General features: G+C 32.3%; 1 protein-coding gene and 2 long non-coding RNA genes across 3 annotated transcripts; 1 reads left to right on the plus strand and 2 right to left on the minus strand.

The window, feature by feature from the left end:
* Window positions 1-320: 320 nt before the first annotated feature.
* On the minus strand, window positions 321-1,389 carry LOC145017859 (protein MOTHER of FT and TFL1 homolog 1-like). Its single transcript, XM_078975816.1, has 3 exons — window positions 1,064-1,389; window positions 918-958; window positions 321-552 (listed from the first exon to the last, which is right to left on the minus strand). The coding sequence occupies exons 1-3, from the start codon at window positions 1,318-1,320 to the stop codon at window positions 326-328; spliced, it is 525 nt and encodes a 174-aa protein (XP_078831942.1). The 5' UTR covers window positions 1,321-1,389; the 3' UTR covers window positions 321-325.
* Window positions 1,390-1,883: 494 nt separating this feature from the next.
* Window positions 1,884-4,565, minus strand: LOC145017862 (uncharacterized). Its single transcript, XR_013666686.1, has 2 exons — window positions 4,307-4,565; window positions 1,884-2,046 (listed from the first exon to the last, which is right to left on the minus strand). It is a non-coding gene; the product is annotated as an uncharacterized LOC145017862 (long non-coding RNA).
* Window positions 4,566-4,649: 84 nt separating this feature from the next.
* On the plus strand, window positions 4,650-5,674 carry LOC145017860 (uncharacterized). Its single transcript, XR_013666685.1, has 2 exons — window positions 4,650-5,248; window positions 5,356-5,674. It is a non-coding gene; the product is annotated as an uncharacterized LOC145017860 (long non-coding RNA).
* The last annotated feature ends 15,975 nt before the right edge of the window (window positions 5,675-21,649 follow it).

Below are 21,649 nucleotides of genomic sequence, written 5' to 3' on the forward strand. Positions count from 1 at the left end.
ACATGGTAAGATTCTAAAAGAAGTCACTGGAGCTAAATTTGATAGTGTAGTTGCTGCAATGGAAGATGTTAGATCCAGTTAAAACCCATGTGTATAGTGTATACCTTAATTGTTCATATGTTTAAAATTAATCTTAACCCTAAATTCATTTTCCTTCTAGGCCGTTTTCTAATAATCATTGATTATTGACAACCAAACATAATGCTTTTTTATTTAATATGGAAAATCATCATTACATATGCATAATAACCAATATAATATAGCAACAACAACCGAAAGGACACTTTAAACATAAAATAACATAGAATGAAATAAGACGGATTAATCATGCACTTGCATTCCTTCCATTAGCTTGCCTTCGAACATTAAAATAAGACAGCCCAACAGGGTTTCCCAAGTTGTGCACGTTGGCAAAACCATTAACATTGAAGAAAAAATGAGTGTCAATTGCATCTATATCTTCTAGCCGCGCTTGTTGTTGGTATAAAATATGTATGTATCGATGGACACCAATTTGAGGGTTGGGTCCCACATATGACACAATTTCAGTTCCTATAACATATTTAAACAATTTATTGTAAGCAGTAACAACATGAATGCGATAAGAGGGATGTAAAATGTAATCAACCAACCCATACCCTATGGTATGTAGAGAGACTATTTCTATATATGACCTCTAATAAAAAAGAGAATATTGTAGTTGCCTAAGTGTAGTATCTACTACACATGAAACATGAGTCAACAATGAAATATAAAGTGTGGCGTGTGACTAAAGAAAAAAGAAAAAAGTGATATAAACACCAAAGTTGCATGTAAAGAGGAGCAAGACTAACAAACGATAGAAAGAAATATATGATGGACACTATGAAAAAAATGCATAAACATGAAGAAAATTCATTTCGGTACAACTTGTTTACCTTGTGCACATGACGCCCCACCAGGAATGTTGGTCACAATCCTAAAACAGAAATCAAGTGTCACGAAACATAAAATGAAACACTGCAACATTAAAAAAAATTATAGTTTAACCGAAGAAAAAGGGCAAATATATGAAACGTCTTACCATGATACGAGTTGGCTGAGGTGTGGAGCATTTGGGTTTGGCACATCTGGATCGATCATAACCAAGCTGTAGAGCTCATTAGGCTGACCACCAATGAAAACTCTTGGAGCATTTTGAACAACAAAGGTCTTGAGTTCAAAACTATTGATCAACGCATCGGCTCCAAAGTACACCGCCATAGGGATTGTAGGTATAAATGGTTCCATCACATCTTTAAGAGCTTTTCTGAGAGCATCAAGATATGCGATTGCACTCATTTTTTGTTTTTGTTTTTGTTTTTTTGTTTTTTTGTTTTTTTTTTTGTTTGTTTTTTTTTTTTTTTTTTTTTTTTTTTGTAATTTGTATGTTTAATATGCTCTTAACGAGTCTCGTTATATAGAGATGCTAGGGAAATGAAGACGACATCTCATGTGAGTAATCATCACATGAAAATGTTCAAAAAGACATTGCAAATCACACCTTGTAAACCTCATAAAAGCAAGTCTTAACTCAACAAGAAAAAACATTAAGTTTTCCCTTTATATGCAACGGAACCATGTAATACACATTGCATTAGCCATTTTTAGATATGCGATCATGTTGTTTATGCCACATTTTTGTGGATGTATATTGGTTGATAATAGTGATCTCAGAAAAAGTTATAACTTTAACCCTTGAATTCAAAAGTACTTTTTGATTTTTATATGTCTAAACTTGTATCTATAATGGTAATTATTGAAACTAACTTCAGTAATAAGATAGGTTGTGTCACACCCTCGGCCAACGGCGGAAACGCCGAGGTGATTGACGTAAATCAGTAATCACAGTTATTAAACATACATTGAACAATACAAATATAATCTTCTATTATTACCGAAATAGAAATTACATTGACAATGACTATTGTTAAATGGTGACACATGCTTGACAATTCGGTGTTTACAAAGATATAATATAACTAACAGAGAGTCTTATGAGCGAACACTTCCGACCTGCTAAATAACCTGAGAATACATGCATTAAAATACGTCAACAAAATTGTTGGTGAGTTCTACAGGTTTTGACACATTGTATTTTTATACCCACTATTGTTTGATAAAATTTAGTTGCTTGACGAGCTTTTATAAATGTTTACTTTTCTATTAAAAGTATAAAATAGTTGAGTTATAACAATGTGTTATGACTCATTCATAAATACCATTTGTTCAAATTCAAATGTACAAAAGTTGGAAAATATATATCAAAATGCATTTTTATATAAAGATTTTGAATATCATATTATATAAAAATAGGAAATGTTACCCTTTGAGAGAACATAAAATAACCAACTTTACTCTTGAAACCTTATACAAGAATTTGTATCATTTATATGAAAAATTCATAAGTATTGAATTTATGAACTTTGTAAAATCGTGTGGTGGCAATAATTAAGTATTATCTGACTTAATTTGAAAACTGACACTTAGCCGGTGGGGCAAACTCCTCCCACATAAATATTGTGTTTTATTATAAAAACAAATGGTTTATATAAATAGCTTATTTTATGTAAGTTAATAAATCTTGTCGTGCCGTGTCATGATATTAATTAAGTCTTATCTGACTTAATTTTTGGTACTGACACTTATCGCTCTGAGTCATAAGCTATCCCACTAGATACAGTTTCTTTCAACTGGAATGAGTGAACATAAACCTCGTATAAATCCAATATCGATTCTATACGGTAACGAAACAAAACTGAGATTTTATAATGAAATCATAACCGAACTCGTGACACTGTACTTTATTAATGCACCGACACCATAATAAGGCGCGCGTGCTAAAGTCATTCACCCCGTTGTAACATGTGGTAATGTTTCGATAATGCTAATGTCAGCGCCAAAATTCATCTCGTCAGACGTAGTTATAGTTAGTAACTCCAGGCGGGCGGTCGTACCGTATAAGATCAATAATATGACACTTACACCCGACGTTAGTCGTTCCCTCGAGGATTAACGGTTATATATTAGAGAGTTTCTACTAAGTATTGAGATCTTAGCTTTCGCGAAACCCGGAATAGTTTATAATGGAAACTCAAACGTATTGGATATGGTATTCAGAATAGGTATGATGAACCTATAGAATAGGTATGATGAACCTCTATGGAATATATGAAGTAGGTATGATGAACCTATACAGAGTACATGAAGTAGGTATGATAAGCCTACACATAATAGGTATGATGAACCTATACGGAATACATGGGGCAGGTATGATGAACCTACATATAATAGGTATGATGAACCTATATAGAATACATGGGCAGATATGATGAACCTACATGGAATAAGTATGATAACCTATATCATCCATTCAAAATTCACTGGATATATAACATTATTTACCGTTTCGGAAAGCGATAACTGAAATTCTTATAACTTCAAGAATTTATCATACTAGATACAGTTTCGATGTCGTGTTAGCATAATAGCTAATTTTAGAATTTATCGAAGTTTGGATCGACCGTAGATCTATATTCCCCATATGTTATATAAATCATGCGAGAATATTTTTAATACATTTAATTTGGGATGAAGGTAAAGTCTTTAAATACAATACTTGACAAACATTTATTTCGTAAATAACGACTCTTAAGCTCTCATGTTATTTATTGTAATAAAAATAAATAACTCAATATAATGAAGTTATGTTGTTATAATTAATATAAAAATATATTAATAACTTCTCAATTCATTTTTACATAACCTTATATATATATATATATATATATATATATATATATATATATTAAAAGTTAAATCTTATAATTTTAACTAATAATTATATAATTTCATGAATTTAATCTTCCATCAAATTATGGCAATATATTTTCCTTTTATACACGGATAATAGTTTTGGTCATTATTATATCGTTACATACTTCCATGAAATACTTTATCTTATACATGTAAATTCATCATTTTTGTGACTCATAATATCCACTTATGTAATTATAGCAATCTACTTATAATCTTGTGATTTTTTTTAATAATTATATTTATATTTCACATAAAGTATAATTATATCAACTTATAACAATCTACTTTAACTTAATAGATTTGCTAGTGATTTATCACATCTTTAGAATGCTATTTCATAAACGTTTGACCAATAACAAAGTAAGATGTTAATTTGTATATAAAACTTGAAAATCATCAAAATTTAATAGACACGCATATATTCTCCCCCAAATATTAAAACCGTAAAAGAGAGGCCGTAGAAACTCACTTTCGTAGCATGAACGAGGCTTGAGGTATGATTATTGTTGTGAAATTTGCTACGTAACGTCCCTCGTTCTTAAAAAGCACAACTGGGTATATTTAAATTACCAAAATTATCCTCCAGGGACTGATCTTGCACACTATTTACAAAACAGGGGCTAAACAGGTACATTTCGAACTGATTTGGGGCTTTAGGACTTAATTTGTTAGGTTTTTCTGGAGGAGGGGCTGATTCTGTTTAAGTTGAATGTAGGTTTGACCTGCTTTGACCTTTGACTGAGTCAAAATCGAATGTGCGTTTATCACTTTGAAACCTCAGATGCTGATCGACGTCATTCATGGGTCTTGCATCGGGTGGGAGGGACGAGTGACGACCGGCGAATACACACCTCCGGTGTTGGTTCGAAATAGGAGGGGGGAATCGAACGCAGTTGTCGATTAGGGGGGATATCAGTCGACCCTTCTTTGATCGGCAAAACGGAAGAACGGATCGAAGACGGTGAACAACAGGGTAGCGGACTGGTTGATGATTGTTTCGAAGGAAGAGGAGATCAACGGCTGCAACGCGTGACTCGGTAGTGGGAATCGATCCCAAAGAGTAATACCAGAGGTTGGTTATCGAGCAACTATAAATGAGGGAAAAAGGATCTTCGATCTTAGTCTTTGTCTTTATCTGATCAGAGAGGAAAGACGAACAGAAGCAGCGAGAGGCAGATCAAGCGTGCTCCGGCGGTTCTTGGTTGCCTCATTTGTCCGACAGGAAACGCGAAAGAAAAAGGGGAGGGGTCTGGTGCTCCTTTGTTGGTCGAATCTCCGTCATCGACAATCACGGATCGCATGGATGGGGTGTTCGGTGGTCACGCAGCCACGAGGAGGGAAAGGCATCTCCGGTGCTTGGCTGGACCGAAAAGAAGAGGAAGAAGAGAATGGAAGCAGCAGTTAACCACAGGTAACAAAGTTCTTTGCTTTTGCTTTTGTTTGTTCTTGATAGAAATCAATAAGGGTACCAAATGGATGTTTTGGTTGTGGTGTGTGTTTGGTTTCGATGTTCAACAGGGGAAGAGGGAAACATGGGCGGTGATTAGGTGGTTTCTTTGAGTTCACAGGGGGTTTGGATTGTTGTTCACATCCACAGGAACAATGGAGGAAAGAGAGAGGCTGTTGCTCATTACCTCACCGGGAAACCACAAGAGAACCACCTCCAATGGAAGTGTTCTTAGCTGTGCATGGAAACAGAAAGAAAGGAGGGAAGAAAGATAGAGTGTGAGGGAAGATTGAGTGAATTTTGTGTGATTAAAAATAGATATTTAGAAAACTTTTGTGGTACTTTGTAATCTATAATTTGATCTCGAAAGTACATTGCAGGATTGGTTTCCATTTGTGCATATGGGTGTTTGTATGTGTGATGTATTTGTTTAATTTCTTCTCGTATTCTTGGTTCTTCTAACTTCATATACATATAGGTATTTGTGTGTATTTGTTTTAGATTTTGAAGGCAATAATGCATATGCACAATACTTATACACTCTTCATACATATACGTACATGATTTTTGAAATATTGAATTATTTTATCGTTGAGATTCGCAACCATTTAATTCGATTCCCAAACCATTTTCGACATGAATTACAAATAGTAGAAACCTTACGCTTAACTAGGTACAATTTTATGGTTTTCATATCACTGATTACCTATTGTAATTTAACGTTTAAAATGAACTCGGATGGAAAATCATAACTCTTTTGTTTCATAATATATAAATTTTGAGTAATTAATCGTAACATCATTTAAACCTATTTAATAAACATTAGCGTATCGTAGGTTTGGTCTAGATAATAGCAACGCTTACGGTAACTGATCGTCAATAGTTGACCCAATTTGTCAATTGTTACAGGTTGTTACTAGAAAAATATAATGTATATCATAAAAGAGTTCTAGAAAAATAATAATTTTAAAGTAACAAGCTACCTTATATCTTTTATTAACATTAATATAATGTAACGAGACAATAGTATTTACTGGGGTAGATAAACATACAATATTAAATAATAAGATGAAGAAAATATATATTAAGATACTTATGGTTCAAAAGTGTATAAAGAGTTGTATTTTAGTAGTTGAGTTCCATAAAAGAGAATGCAAAAATATATATGAAAAACGAATTATAAACTAATGTAAAAAAGATGTAAATATTATTTCCATCTTTGATTTATTGTTTTTTTTATAACCTTTATTCTTATAGAACCACGGACTATCAAAAGTTGAAATATATGATATTTAAATCTAACATAACTTCTTTTGGAGTGCTTAATTCTCCAAGTGAGCATCCTAAATACTAGTTTATGATTTTTCAATATTTAATAATCGTTAGCTTAATATATATATATATATATATATATATATATATATATATATATATATATATATATATATATATATATATAACATAACTTCTTTTGGAGTGCTTAATTCTCCAAGTGAGCATCCTAAATACTAGTTTATGATTTTTCAATATTTAATAATCGTTAGCTTAATATATATATATATATATATATATATATATATATATATATATATATATATATATATATATATATATATATATATCATTTGAAACCCTATTAGTAATTTGTTAATTTAAATATAATATCCAATTTCAAACATAAATCAAAATTTCAAATAAATTTTAAAAAATATGTATCTAAAGATTATGATTTAAAATAGTTACAAAATTTAAATATAATGTTCAAAATAAAACCTAAATCTTTAACAAAAATGTTAATCAAGATTGTTTTTTATAATAATAAATATTTTCAAATACTTAACATAAGTGCAAATACTAAATTCACACGCAACCTACGAATAGTTAACACTGATGTGATATGATTATAAAAGATGTCTATTTTAAATGATTGACAATTTATTGTTAAAAATAGTGTAAAATATAAAAAAAAAAAAAAAAACATAACCATTTATCTATCAACATTGAGAAACCCTTACATTTTGTTTATATACAGAAAACCCGTTATATTTTTAGTTACCCTTTTGATTTACCTAAATGTTTATTTTTTTAAAGAATTACCGACTGTTTTGTGAAATGATATTTATCTTGTTCGTTTTTAGGTTGACATGGAAAAAAAGCAATGCCACTTTTATTTGCTTGAGTTTGAGTAAATGATCTATTTCTCACGTTTTAACTTAGATAAGAGACAAAGTCACTTATTGTTGTTTTCAAGTTAACATAAGAACGAAAAAGATAAATGTAATATAACAAAAGACCTTATAATTTCTGTAAAAACATGATATTTAGGTTAATATTAAAGGTAATTATAGATGTAAGGTTTTTCTACATATAAATAAAATATAAGGGGTTTTCTGAATACTGATAGATAAATTGTTGTGTTTTTTTCTGCAGTTTGCTCTTAAAAATAACCATAAATAAAAAATACTTTCCAAAAAACTATTAAAAAGTAAAATTATTTTTATTTCCATATGCAACCCATAATATATGATATTGAAATGATATGGTTTATATATATATATATATATATATATATATATATATATATATATATATATATATATATATATATATATATCATATATTTAAATTTTATTTCCATATGCAACCTGGGTTATGCAACCCTTAAATAAATATATATATATATCTATATATATATATATATATATATATATATATATATATATATATATATATATATATATATATATAATCATATATTTAAAGTAATTAGAATGTTTTTTAATAAATAGTGTGAGAATCATTAATTCAAAGTTCATAAGGATATAATTATTTTAATTACATATATTTTGAAATATTTTAATTACATTGTTTTATTTTTCGCAACACACATCATTTACCTAGTTATTATCCATATAATTATATAATTACAGAAGGACACCTTATCTCATGCTTTCAACTATAAAATCTAGCATTTTAGAATAACAATCTTTTAAAATTAGAAACAAGAGAAAAGAAAATAATGAATAAGAGAAAGGGAACCAGAGTGTTTTTATTGGATTGGTACCCTCAGGTAAATGTAGCAAAATGTTGATGGTTGAATCCTCGTTGAAAAAGTGTGTAGATTTATGAGTTGAGCAGGAGGTATGTGTGTTGTTAGAAAATATTGAACAAAGGAGAGAAGAAATTCTTTGTGACATACACTTTAAGTGCGTTTAGAGAAACCCTAACCCTCTCTAATTAAACCACGTGTGTATACCATAAATATTCATATATTTTAAATTACTCTAACCCTGAACTCATTTTCTCTTAAGTTTTCTACTAAATATTGATTCTAGACAACCTAACAAAAAGAGCTATATTTAATTCATAGATATTATCATTAAGCCACATAATAACTAATATAACATGACAACAAACGAAATCAGACTTGGTATATAAAATAAAATAGAATAAAATACTACGAATTAATCATTCTCTAGCTTTCCCTTCGATTAGCTTGGGTTCGATCATTAAAGTAAACAATCCTAATAAAGTTTCCTAAGTTGTGCTTGTTTGCAAGCCATCAACGTTGAAGCAAATACGAGAATGTCAAATTTGGATAGGAGCTTCTGTGAAAATGTAACATTTGGCTTAGATCTTTGTGAAAAAATGTCATATTTTTGTAGTAATCCTTGTGAAAATGTCACTTTTTGATAAGATCTTCTACGACAATATCACATTTTGGCAGACGTTCTTGCCAAACCGTCAAATTTTTGGTCAGAGTTCTCACACAAATTTGATTTTCTTGCTAAAAAACTTGCAAAAATCATGCATTTTCTCAATAATATCTTTTGTTAAATGTACCAAATAAGAACATCTTTTATCCTATAAGCAAAACGGTATATTTTGTCCTTCCACCATTTCTTTCGGAGAGAATTTCGGAGGTACTTCAAAGCTGAAACATGAAAAACAAGTAGTTTGTTTTTTGGGTTTAAGTAGTTGGGTCACGAGGCCCGTCCTATTTCATAGGGAAATGGCCAAACATATATACAGTCTATTTTCATCATGTTTTACTTATTACTTTAAACATTTTAAGAACAGAATATAATGCAATTTGGAACAAGAGAGATAAAAGATCTCTACGATGCAAACCCTAAGTGTGTTTAGAGAAACTGTATCTCTCCACTAACGAAGACTATTTATTAAGAATAAAGAAACCATGACCTTATTTTGGTAATTAAATTTGTAAAAATTTCAAGAACTATTTCTTATTTATACTTATAAACATAACTAAAATGCCTTCAGACCAACAAATCAAAAAACATCGATCAATATTTGTTTATTGCAGTTAATTTGAGTGCCTCTTACTTCGTGTACACATTCTAAGTTACCACCTTCACCCGAAACTTTTGAATATCTACGAAGTAGGATCCAATATTGAAATTTGACAAGTTGGGAAAATCTTTACATGCCATCTTCCATTTGACATAGAATTATCCGTGCTTACGTTTTTCTTAAGAAAAAGTCAACTATGGTACACCTCAGTTATTGTTTGTTACCAACTTGAATGTTGAATATTTTAAACTCCTTTCTTGTTAGTTGTTTCAGTTAAAAGTATTTATTTTATTGATATTGTTATAACATATTGTTGTAATAGGTCTGGTCCTTGCAAGATTATAGCTCCAAAATTCCAAGAATTGGCTGAGAAGTATCTTGATGTTGTTCTTCTAAAGCTCGATTACCGTCAAGAAAATATGGTATATATGCTTATTATATATATATATATATATATATATATATATATATATATATATATATATATATATATGGATAAAAACTGTTTAGGGTTTAGATAATGTTTAATTTGTTAACCTTTTCAGTCATGAAACATATTTGCATAATAGCCGATAAAAACTGTTTTTTTTTCTCTAACTATACATTCAAACAATAAGATCAAAAGCTTGAATTCTAATAATCATACCAGTTACGTTAAATATATCAAATTACATTCAAACTATCTAAAATAAATCATCAACAATCATTGAGACCATTAACATTCTTTTTATCAAACTGTTCAACATTATGATTTTTTTATGTTGGTTAATTAGATTAAAATTGAACAAAAATGTTAAAATTTGAAATTTTGGCAACCATCGGAAAGGGGCTAGGCATAAAGATGGTACCTACCACCAAGATTCTTAAACATTGTAAGATTCTAAAAGAAGTCACTAGAGCTAAGTTTGATGGTGTAGTTGTCACAATGGAGGATATTAGATCCAGTTAAACTGTGTGTGTATAGTGTATACCTTAAGAATTCATATGTTTAAAATTTATCTAAACCCTAAACTCATTTTCCTTCTAGGTCGTTTTCTGATAATCATTGATTATCGACAACCAAACATAACGTTTTTTTTATTTAATTTGGAAATATCATTATTACATATGCATAATTTTAAACAATTTATTGTATAGGAGCTTCTGTGAAAATGTCACATTTGGCATGGATCTTTGTGAAAAATGTCATATTTTAGCAGTAATCCTTGCGAAAATATCACTTTTTGCAAGAGCTTCTACGAAAATATCACATTTTGATAGGAGCTCCTGCCATACCATCAAATTTTTGGTAAGAGTAATTACACAAATTTGATTCTCTTGTTCACAAACTTGCAAAAATCATGCATTTTCTCAACATCATGTGTTAAATGTATAAGAACATCTTTTATCATATAAGCTAAAACTGTATATTTTATCCTTCCATTTCTTCTAAAACATGAAAATAAGTAGTTTTTTTTGGGTTTACATACTTGTTCACCAGACCCGTTCTATTTCATAGGGAAATGACCAAACAAATAGAATATAGCAATTATTGTTATTCTTTTGAATTGTTCGGTTATAATTCTTTCTAAGAAATAGTCATATGCAACTAAAAATAATATTTTGTTCTGTGTTTTTTTATAAATATGGTGACATTTAGTTTACATATTATTATGGAAGGATTGGAATCTTTCAAATGATAAAGAAAGTTTTTTAAATAGTTGCATATTATAAAAAATAGCAAAACTCGCAGAGTTACAAAGAAGAAATAGATATTGTATAACTTTTTAACCACCCCACCCAACTAGTACACCATTCAGTCTTCCTATTTGTAATCCAGAAAAAAAAATGAGAAACTAGAAAGCGCTAGATAGTTGATACCAAAAGATTTTTTTTTTAATAAAGGGACATTTAGTTTTTACATATTGTTTAGCAGTTCGTAAGCCATAAATTTTTGTGCCAGATGTGACATCCTTTGAGATGAAAGCCAATCTGTTCAATATGTCAAGGAAGAGAAAATTGGCATATCCGTATCCCACCTTCCAGGACAAAGATCTACAGTTCAGCCGCATGGAATTGATTTGAAAGATTGGTTTACAAAAAATGAAATAAAATTTAATTCCATTCTTTTGCATAAAGTTGTTTGAGTAGTAATTCTGACATGAAATTTAGAATGTTAATATTAACAAATAACAAATATGGTTTATTAACTTTTCATTCAAAAAACATTTTAAATATACAAAATCGTATTTAAACTAACATTCTAATAATAATATTATCACATTATTTTTGATAACTACTTTATAAATAAAGATAAATCATGATATCAATTCTTGGGCTATAGCTTAAACTCAGACATGCTTTAAACATGAAGACTATTTATTAAGACTAAAGAAACTATGACCTTATTTTGGTAAATAAGATTGTAAAAAGTTTGAAGAAACTATTTGTAACTCCTGTTGTCAGGTATTTTTCATCTCAACCCTTGTGTTTCTTTTAAGTTTCCATATCATCTCCTTACGCTAGGCGTACTCGGGGCTTGAATACCTAGGGTTTGTTGGCCTACCGTCTCAATCAAACCACTCTTCCCGAGCCTCTGTGTCTACGTCTTACAACCGGCTCGCACAGGGTATCTTGGCCTACAACACAAAGTAGGATCGCCTCAACCCACTACTACCATATGACGACATATAAACAATCAAGATCAAGTAGACACATAATACAGGTAAACAATAATCATACAACTCACTACCTCCTACTAGTCCTTTCATAACACATAGTCCCGCTACCAGCTAACCTCCATGGAATGTGTAACCATAAGTACCTAGATGTGAGATAGCCACCCGAACAAATGATCTTACTCTAGTGCCACAACCAAACGAGGAATAGGAAAGAAATCCTAGATGAAGAGTTCTTAGGCTATCCTACATGACTACATACAATCCCTAGGGCACTCTACTAGATAATAACCAACAAATACAAACAGACACACAGATCTAACATATCACTACATCATAACAACATCCTATAAACCAGGATACAAATCTAAGAGATCACTACAGCATAACAACATCCTATATACCAGGATACAGATCTAACAGATCATTACAACATAGTAACATCCTATATACCAGAATACAGATCTAACAAATCACTACATCATAGTAACATACTAAATACTAACAATCCAAGGAATACATGACCTTATATACTCAGAAGTGAGATAGACACATAGACAGGTGATCCTACTCTAGAGCCGCAACCAAACGAGGAACATGCAAAAAAGCCTAGATCAAGAGTCCTCATTCTATCCTACATGACTATATACAGTCCCTATGGCATCCTTCTACTAAGAAATAACCAAAACTAGTGGGCATGCATTGGTTCCTTCGACCAATGGGTACAATGAGGCAAAACTCACATGAAATGAAGAACCCGAAAATCTGAGACGCGTTTCCCTTTCTGCGTTGCGTGCTCCTGCGAATCCGCTAATCACCGAAACCAAGTAAAACCTTAATTAACAGTTCGAAACCCTCAAGTTTGACCCAAGGTTAAACCTGGTCAAAAAGTCAACGGTCAATGGAAGTTAACAAAAGTCAAAGTCCGAGGTAGTGGAGTACGCCCAACGTACTCATCGTACGCCCAACGTACGTAGCCTGATCCCACTCCTTTATTAAGCACTTAATCCCTTAAGGACTTTTCACCCGAACTCAGATCTAGCCTCAAAACATTATATTATGTCATAAAGGTTCCAACTTAATGGCTTTCCATGGCTAAGGAAGGTTCAAAAGCTAAAACCCTAACTTATTAATCCATTAGGACATCCCAACTCTTTTATGGAAGGGATAGAAGGACCAAGATCACATTTTATAGTTCCTAATAGCTTTATAATGGATAAAGTTTACAACATTATCCATTAGACTGGCCCAACAAACAATATCTTGTCTTTAAGTCTCAAAGGGACCAAAGGTGCATCTTTTCCAACTTAATCCATTAAGTCCAAGTCTCCAACCTTCAGATCTTAATCAATATGACGTTTAGATGGATAAAGTTTCTAAATTTATCCATAACAAGGTCACAAAATTTTAAGATCTAAACTTTATGCACTTAAAGTGACCAAAAACTCATAACACCCAAAACGAGCTATATCTAACAATTTCATCATCAACATTCAAACTTTATACATCCAGAAGAAAGATCAAGGTGAACAAGGTCTGTATCTACAAGCTTCAATGCAACCAATGCTTCTTCAATGAGTTCCTTCTTCTCCAAGGTGCACCAAGAACACTCCAAAGCATTTAAAAACACCCTTTTTTTGCTTAAAAGGCTCAAACTAGGGTTAGGGTTTTAAGGGAGGATGTTGTAGGGGTAGAGGATGAGAATGGAAAGGATTTGGGAGTTAAGGAGCTTAAATAGAGCTCAAACCATGAAAATAGGGTTTGGGTTTTGATCGTGTATGCCCAACATACTCCATTTACGCCCATCATACCAGGGGATGCCTAGTATGCACAACGTACTCCCTGTACGCTGGCTAACCCAAAATCATCCTAAGTTCAAACGGTCGTAACTTCTTTGTTCCAACTCCATTTTCGATGATCTTTATATCCATGAAAAGGTGTTGGAAGTATGATATTGGATGGAGCATATCGACATAATTATGAATAGATAAGATTCTATTAAGAATGAGTTGCGATATGGTAAGTATGGAAAGGTTTCCATATTGGGAGTTAGATATTGAGAATCTATGTCTAGATTAGAAACTTCTATGAAAAAGGATGTTCAAAGGAATGTACTTTGAGTGAGAGACATCACATCTATGGAATTGTCCTGTAACAATTTCCGATATAGGACTTTGTAATTTCATTGGCAATAGTCCTTGTGACTTTAGTGCAGTGATATTACGAAAGGATCATTGATTAAATGTTACAATCTAGCATATTCTATAAGTGGCAAGAATTTGATATTCTTACACTTGTGATAAGGATTGGGAGTTGTGAAATGAGTATGATTGGTAATGTGTTCATTTGATCTATTTCACAAAGTAAGAACCATAGGTAAACATTGTGTGCATGCTAAGAGCATGGGACAAGTGTGGTAATAATTCAAGTAAGAAGTTGATTACCCGAAACGACAAATAATGAGTAATCGATATGGTGATAAATAAAAGGTGTTTTATTTATACTCAAAGGTTGAGGCCATATGGGATTAGTATTATTCTTGTGTTTCACTTTGTATGTTTTGACTTCCCGAATAACTAAATTGGTTCAGAACAATCAAATTATTCGAACGGACCACAACCGTTCATATGTTGGAAGTAGATATGAAAGAAGAATGTCGTGAATTGGTGTATGGATTGTCTAAAGAGCATGAGACATAAGCAAATGTTTGCTGCAACGTTTATGAGTGCTTATGAATATGATTTGAGCATTGGATTAAACCCACGCTCACTTGGCTCACTACATGGATTTTATCACGAGTGATTGGCGAGATGATAATATCTTATATTATTGAAACCGAGATGTGTGAGTTGTATCTTGCGAGTCGGTTGCACATTGATAATATGTAAACGCACCAGTAACTCGGTGTTATAAAACATATTGTTGTGTGTGATTTGGTGAGTGAGTGCAAGCGAGCATTGAGTCAAATTTTGATAGTTCCTTTTATCCAAAGTAGGATAAAAGCGATATTTGTGGGCCACTCGATGATTTAGTGATGGAACCTAAGCGCTTGGCCAAGCCGGGAATAAATTGATGTGTTCAATTGTAGTCTGTTGTCAGTCGTCATAAATTTGAATTCGGGAAACAGCATAAGACAGAGAGAATGATTTAGATCCATGTCTCAGTCTATACGATAATATCTAGAATGGAGGAATATATGATCCCTTATCTAAAGGACACGCGTATCTGATAAGATCAGAGTTGACAGCGGCTTTAAAAAGCTACGATTACAGATCAGGATCTGAAGTCATACGCATAATAGTTATTAGACTTATCCAAGTGGGAGACTGTTGGATAGTGTCTAAGTCCATAACTATTTTGGTATGTACTTGACCCGATGGTGCATGGTCCTTTTGGGTTTCCTTCATCAAAGCAACTTGATAGGATGAATTAAGGAGAGAAAGGATTAAATATGATTTATTAATATATTATGAGAATAATATGTTAAAGGAGAAATCATATAGTTTAATTAATATTAGTCAAGAATTAATAAGAATTAAGTTTGTGGCTAAAAGAGATTGATTAAATTTAAGGGACTGGAATTGTAATTATAAGATAATTGCAATTGGGCTATGATTTACCTTATATTATAAGGTTGGATGAATTCTATGGGGAAACCCATTAGAAATCATCCAAGGCTTATTAAAGAAGGGTCCATGGGTTGCTTAGGGCCTAAGCATCCAAATTAGGGTTTCCTAGTTTAAAACCCTAATAGCCTACATGTATATAAAGTACCCTTAAGCCCCAAAAACGAGGTGAACTTGTTCTCTAGGGTTTCCACACGTTTTGGGCAGCCTCCTTCTCTTCTCTTCTTCATCCTCTTGCTCTTGGTGTTTGTGAACCATTAGAGGAGTGACATTTGTGACTCTAAGCTTTCTAAAGTCAATATAAGGAGGAATTGAGATTGTTATTGCTACATAACAATCAATGTATGATCTAAACCCTAATTCATATGTTATATTGATTATCATATAATAGATCTAGGGTTTATAGTCTTGGATGAATAGCATGTACAATAGAGAAACCTAGATCCAAGCATTAGGGTTGCATGAGCACATAGGATGTTCTTATGGATAAAACCCATCGCATACAGCCTTTAGCTGGTTCTTGATTTGCATAATCTTTTCTATAGTCTCGTGAATGATTTCTGGACTAGTGAACAGGGCATCACTTGCATGTTCCCTGGCTATTTTTGTATCTCCAATCTTTGCCCAACATACCGGGGGGCGACATTTTGCCCGTATAGAGCCTCAAATAGTGTGTATTTAATGTTAGTGTGATAACTGTTATTACAGGAAAACTCAATCAATTGTAGATGAGTATCACATACATTTCCAAAGTTTATCACACAGGCGCGGAGCATATCTTCTGAGGTTTGGATGGTTCTTTTACTTTAACCATTTATTTGAGGATGGTAAGTTGTGCTCATATATAGGCGTGCTCCCAAGGATTTATGCAACGATTTCCAAAACCACGAGGTGGATCTACTATCTCTATCAGAGGTGATAGGAATCGGCACTCTATGTAATATGTTATTTCCTTGAGATAGGTCCTGTTCAACTTTCCATTTTCTCGGTTTCTTTAATTGGCAGGAAGTAGGCAAACTTAGTTAATATGTCGACTACTACTCAAATAATGTTGAAATCAATAGACTTCTTAGTTTCATTATGAATTCCTTTGAGATCTATTCACACTTCTATTTGGGTATTTCTTGTTGCTGCAGTAAACCCGAGGGCTTCTGATATTTTTCCTTGGCTTTGGAGCAATTTAGGCATCTGCCCATGTAAGTGGTAATCTTAGCCTCCGTGTTTGGCCACCAACACAATTTCTTCAAATCTAAGTAGATTTTGTCAGAGCTTGGATTGATGGAATACTTTGATTTGTGAGCTTCATCTAAGACTAAGCTCCCGAGTTCACTGATCTTTGGCATCCACATTCGATTCGTGAAGTATCGTGTTCCTTCATCCCTAAGCTCGAATTGCTTATCTATTCCTAGCAAGGCTTCACTTGCGACATTTTTTTTCTTTTAGATCCTCGATTTGAGATTCACGGATCTAATAGGTGAGCTTTAAATGGATAGTCATTGTCAATGCCCTATACTCGGCAGAGTTTTATGTGTTCTTTGCGGCTCAAGACATCTGCTATAACATTTGCCTTGCCATGATGATAACGAATCTCACATTTGTAATCATTTAGCAATTCAACCTATCTTCGTTGCCTCATGTTGAGTTCTTTTTGGTCGTAGATGTGTTGTAGATTCTTGTGATCTGTAAAGATGGTACTCTTCATACCATATATGTAATGTCTCCAAATCTTTAACGCAAAAACTACACCCGAAGCTCATAGTACATTTCCATAGTGATTGTAGGTACAAATGGTACCACTACATCTCCAATGGCATATCTAACAACATCAAGATATGGCATGCTGATTTTTCTAAGTGATTACCATTAAGCTACATGATGACGGTTTCTAATTTTTCAATATTTAACAATCGTTAGGTTGATACGAAATCTTACACAATTAACAACAAACATTTGGTTTGTCTTTCAGATATATTACAAGTAACGTTATTTTAAGATTAACCTTTGTTTCATGGCCTGTTAAGTATATAATTTGTCATTTGTGTTGACTTATAGAACTAATACAACCTTGTAGACAAATGAAAACAGTGACATCCCCAAAATCACGGCCAGAAAAGACCGATTTTGTTTATGCTTTATGAAAATCAGAGTACTTCATTTTATAAAAAAGTTGCGGAATTTGTTCCCAGAAAAACATGATAAATACGTTATTAAAACATTTTCGAAGAAACGTATTTTTATTCATCTTAAAACGTTTGGGATGTCATCGTTAATACAGAAACATAAGCATAAACAGAACTTACAATTATTTACACTAGTGATCTACATCTCTTTAAATCTCTCAGTGTAATGTCACTTCATTTCATCACCTGTGATATACATAAACTGAGTGGGTCAGGTTGGGAAACCTGGTGAGTACATAGGGTTTTCAACCCACAATAATATAATTATTATGTTTAAACAATCAAACAATCAACCCAATTACCCATCCCCATTATCTTCTTTAGTCTTAAGGATCTACCCTAAGAACCCGCTATTCCTCGTTTATTTATTCCTAAGGATCATCCTAAGGAATCGACACGAAGTCCATCATTACCAAGGCTTATAGAATATATCTGGTGAACACGTAGTCTGAAACATCTGGTAAACACTTAGTTCAAAAGTAACTAGTGAACATACTTAGTTCAAAATACCTAGTGAACACACTCAGTTCAAAGATACGTAGTGAACACACTTAGTTCAAAATACCTAATGAGCACGTAATTCAAAAATACCTACATGTTACGAATCTGCTATCGTTCTACTGGACCGTCTAGTATCGTCCATAGTCGTCATCTATACTTCACTAGATGACTAGATCACTGACAACACTGATGTCTCCCATCGTGTTATCACAAAACAAATATTTCATCTACCCATTTTTTTCCCAACACGTTTTGTAGATATAAAATACGTATACAGTTTAAATCATTTAAAACATGTATAAAAATCTTTCACTCAGCATAGACAGCAAGTATCCAGACAATATGTACACATAACACGTAATTTATATTAAAATACTTCATATCTATGTGTAAGATGAAAGGGACTATGCACTCACCTGAATAGGTGGTGACTCAGCACTCGGACAGCACTTCGATACTCTCAAAATGATATTCCTTCGATAAAACCTAGTACCAGTACCACTAGGGTTTAGTCTAACGATAACCGTGACTAATTAATAGTCTGACTATTATTATTATTATTATTATTATTATTATTATATAAGCGTTAAATAACACTCAATATAACTCATAATAATATCCTAAATACTCATTATAAGTTCCTAATAATGTTACTATATTAAAACATAAGCTATATTAAAGATAGCGTAGGCATAGCTCACTTACAGCGGGTTTTTCGCAAAACCGGGCTTCGCTGGAGCAGCGTTTCCCGAGCCGAAAGGCTTTTTTCTCGGGACTCCGGGAGCCTTGGGGCTTCCTTCGGGTGCTAGGGGGTTTACCTAGGCTTTTAGGGGCTTAAGGGAGCTTAGAGAGAGAGTATAGAGAGAGAAAGAAGAGGGGTGAGGGGTGAGGAAATGAGGGAACCCGACACCTCTATTTATAGGGGTGCTGATTGGTCTACTCGCCGAGTAGGGGGGACCTACTCGCCGAGTTGGTCCATGTGGTGGCCTTCTGGTGGTGCCACGTGTCCAATTCTGGTGGTGCCACGTCACCCCCTATCGCGTATCAGCCCTCAAACTTAGAAAAATCATAACTTTCGCATACGAGCTCCGTTTTCGACGTTCTTTATATCCACGCGTAGGTAAAATCAAGATCTGCAACTTTCGTTTAGACTCCGTTGGCTAATTCTCGACCGATTTCAAATTTAACAGTAGGAGACGTTTAGACTGTTAAATGACCGCGAAGAGTTCATAACTCCTTCATCCGGACTCCGTTTTCATCTGTCTTTTTACCGTTGAGTTCCTATTAATGATACCTTCAACTCTCATTTAGGTCGCGTAAGCCAAAAACCGCTCGAACTAAAATTCGAGTTTCGGGCCGTGCACTGCTAAGCCGAATCTTAGAAAAATCATAACTTCTTCATACGAAGTCAGATTTGGGCGTTCTTTTTATCGATGTTCTTAGTTTAACATATTCTATGAATTTTGTTTATATTGCTAAGGCTAAAAAGTCTTCTATCGTAAATTCACTATTTACGTCTCCCGGTGCCGTGCCGGTTTTGCCGTAAAACTTCGGCGGGCCATAACTTCTTCGTTATAACTCGGATTTTGGCGTTCTTTATATGTACGGAAAGCTTGAGACATATTCCACAACTTGGTTAAGATTATTTATTCTAAGTAATCTTTTGTCGAAAAGTCATTTTCGACCCCTATTGCCTCTAAATTGACTAGCCCGGATCTGCGGGCGTTACAAAAACACATTGTAGAAAACTTATGGAAGCACTATGCATTTCAATAGTTGCTTACTGAGGCTTCTAGACTAACAAATTTATGGAAAAAAAATTTAATCTCTATAATTAAGGGAGAATGACATCTTGTTAGTGTATATATATTTGTGCTTTGTGTATTAGGCCATAGTGTTAGGTCTTTAGCCCAAATGGCTCTGGTATTATATATATGTGTGTGTGTATGTGTGTGTGGCTGTTATGTTCTTAAGCTTATATATAAAACCCTCCAAACAATGTAGTTTTGATCAATTTATATCCAAACTAATGGTGACATCTCTTTTAATATTATTCCTTAATCATGTGACTTACTAAATAGATCAAATATGTGTTCTTTTTATTAATTGTGTCTAAGAACTTAAAGCGTTAGAATTCATGCTCATTTAATCAATCCTACTACATTTTAAATGAAAACTAATAAAATAAAATATAAAAGAAGAATATAACATAAGTTAATCAAGATTTTCACAAATCATTCGAAATGGTTTTTTGATTGAAAGACAAAACGTTTGAGTTATATTCGTTAAAAATATTAGTTTTTTTTTTTTACTTTCCCTATAAACTTAAATGATTTTTTTGCAATAAAAAGATATATAATTGATCTTTTTCATTCCATAATTTAACTCAATTCAATGATATTCTATTAAAATAATATTAAGAGAAAATGAAATTGAATTTGTTTTGTTTAAAACTATATAGTTTAAAAGGTTTTATACATAAGCTTAGGTACATAACAGCCACATAATCACTTTTCTCACATATATATATATATATATATATATATATATATATATATATATATATATATATATATATATATATATATATAGGAAAAGTGAATATACCCTTAAGGGTATATAAGCTTAGGTACCCAAACTCACTATGCTACGTCGTTTTGTATCATATAATACGTTCTAATTATCCAATGTTCTTATAATTTAATTTCTAACTTGATTTACTTCCAAAAATTTTATAATTTAAACATTTATCTTCCTCTTACATAATTTCCATTTTCAACTACAATATATATAGCCTAATAGGTGTTCGGCAAAAAGATGTGATGTAAGAGAGTGATAATAGTGAAATGTCGAATATTTTGAAAGAAAATCAAGTTAGGGTTGTAGTTTAACAATATTATAATGAATATATCAAACAAAACGACGTATTATGGTGCGTTTGGGTACCTAAGCTTATATACCCTTAAATGTATATTCACTTTTCCCATATATATATATATATATATATATATATATATATATATATATATATATATATATATATATATATATATATATATATATATGATACCATGAAGATTTGTATCA

Source organism: Lactuca saligna, chromosome 9 (genome assembly GCF_052625555.1).
Source record: "Lactuca saligna cultivar CGN05327 chromosome 9, ASM5262555v1, whole genome shotgun sequence".
NCBI classification, from domain to species: Eukaryota; Viridiplantae; Streptophyta; class Magnoliopsida; order Asterales; family Asteraceae; genus Lactuca; species Lactuca saligna.

Coding starts and splice junctions, on each gene's coding strand:
- LOC145017859 (XM_078975816.1), bottom strand. CDS start 1,320: ATGAGTGCAATCGCATATCTTGATGCTCTCAGAAAAGCTCTTAAAGAT. Junction 959..1,063: donor CTCAGCCAACTCGTATCATG/GTAAGACGTTTC, acceptor TTTCTGTTTTAG/GATTGTGACCAACATTCCTG. Junction 553..917: donor TGGGGCGTCATGTGCACAAG/GTAAACAAGTTG, acceptor AATATGTTATAG/GAACTGAAATTGTGTCATAT.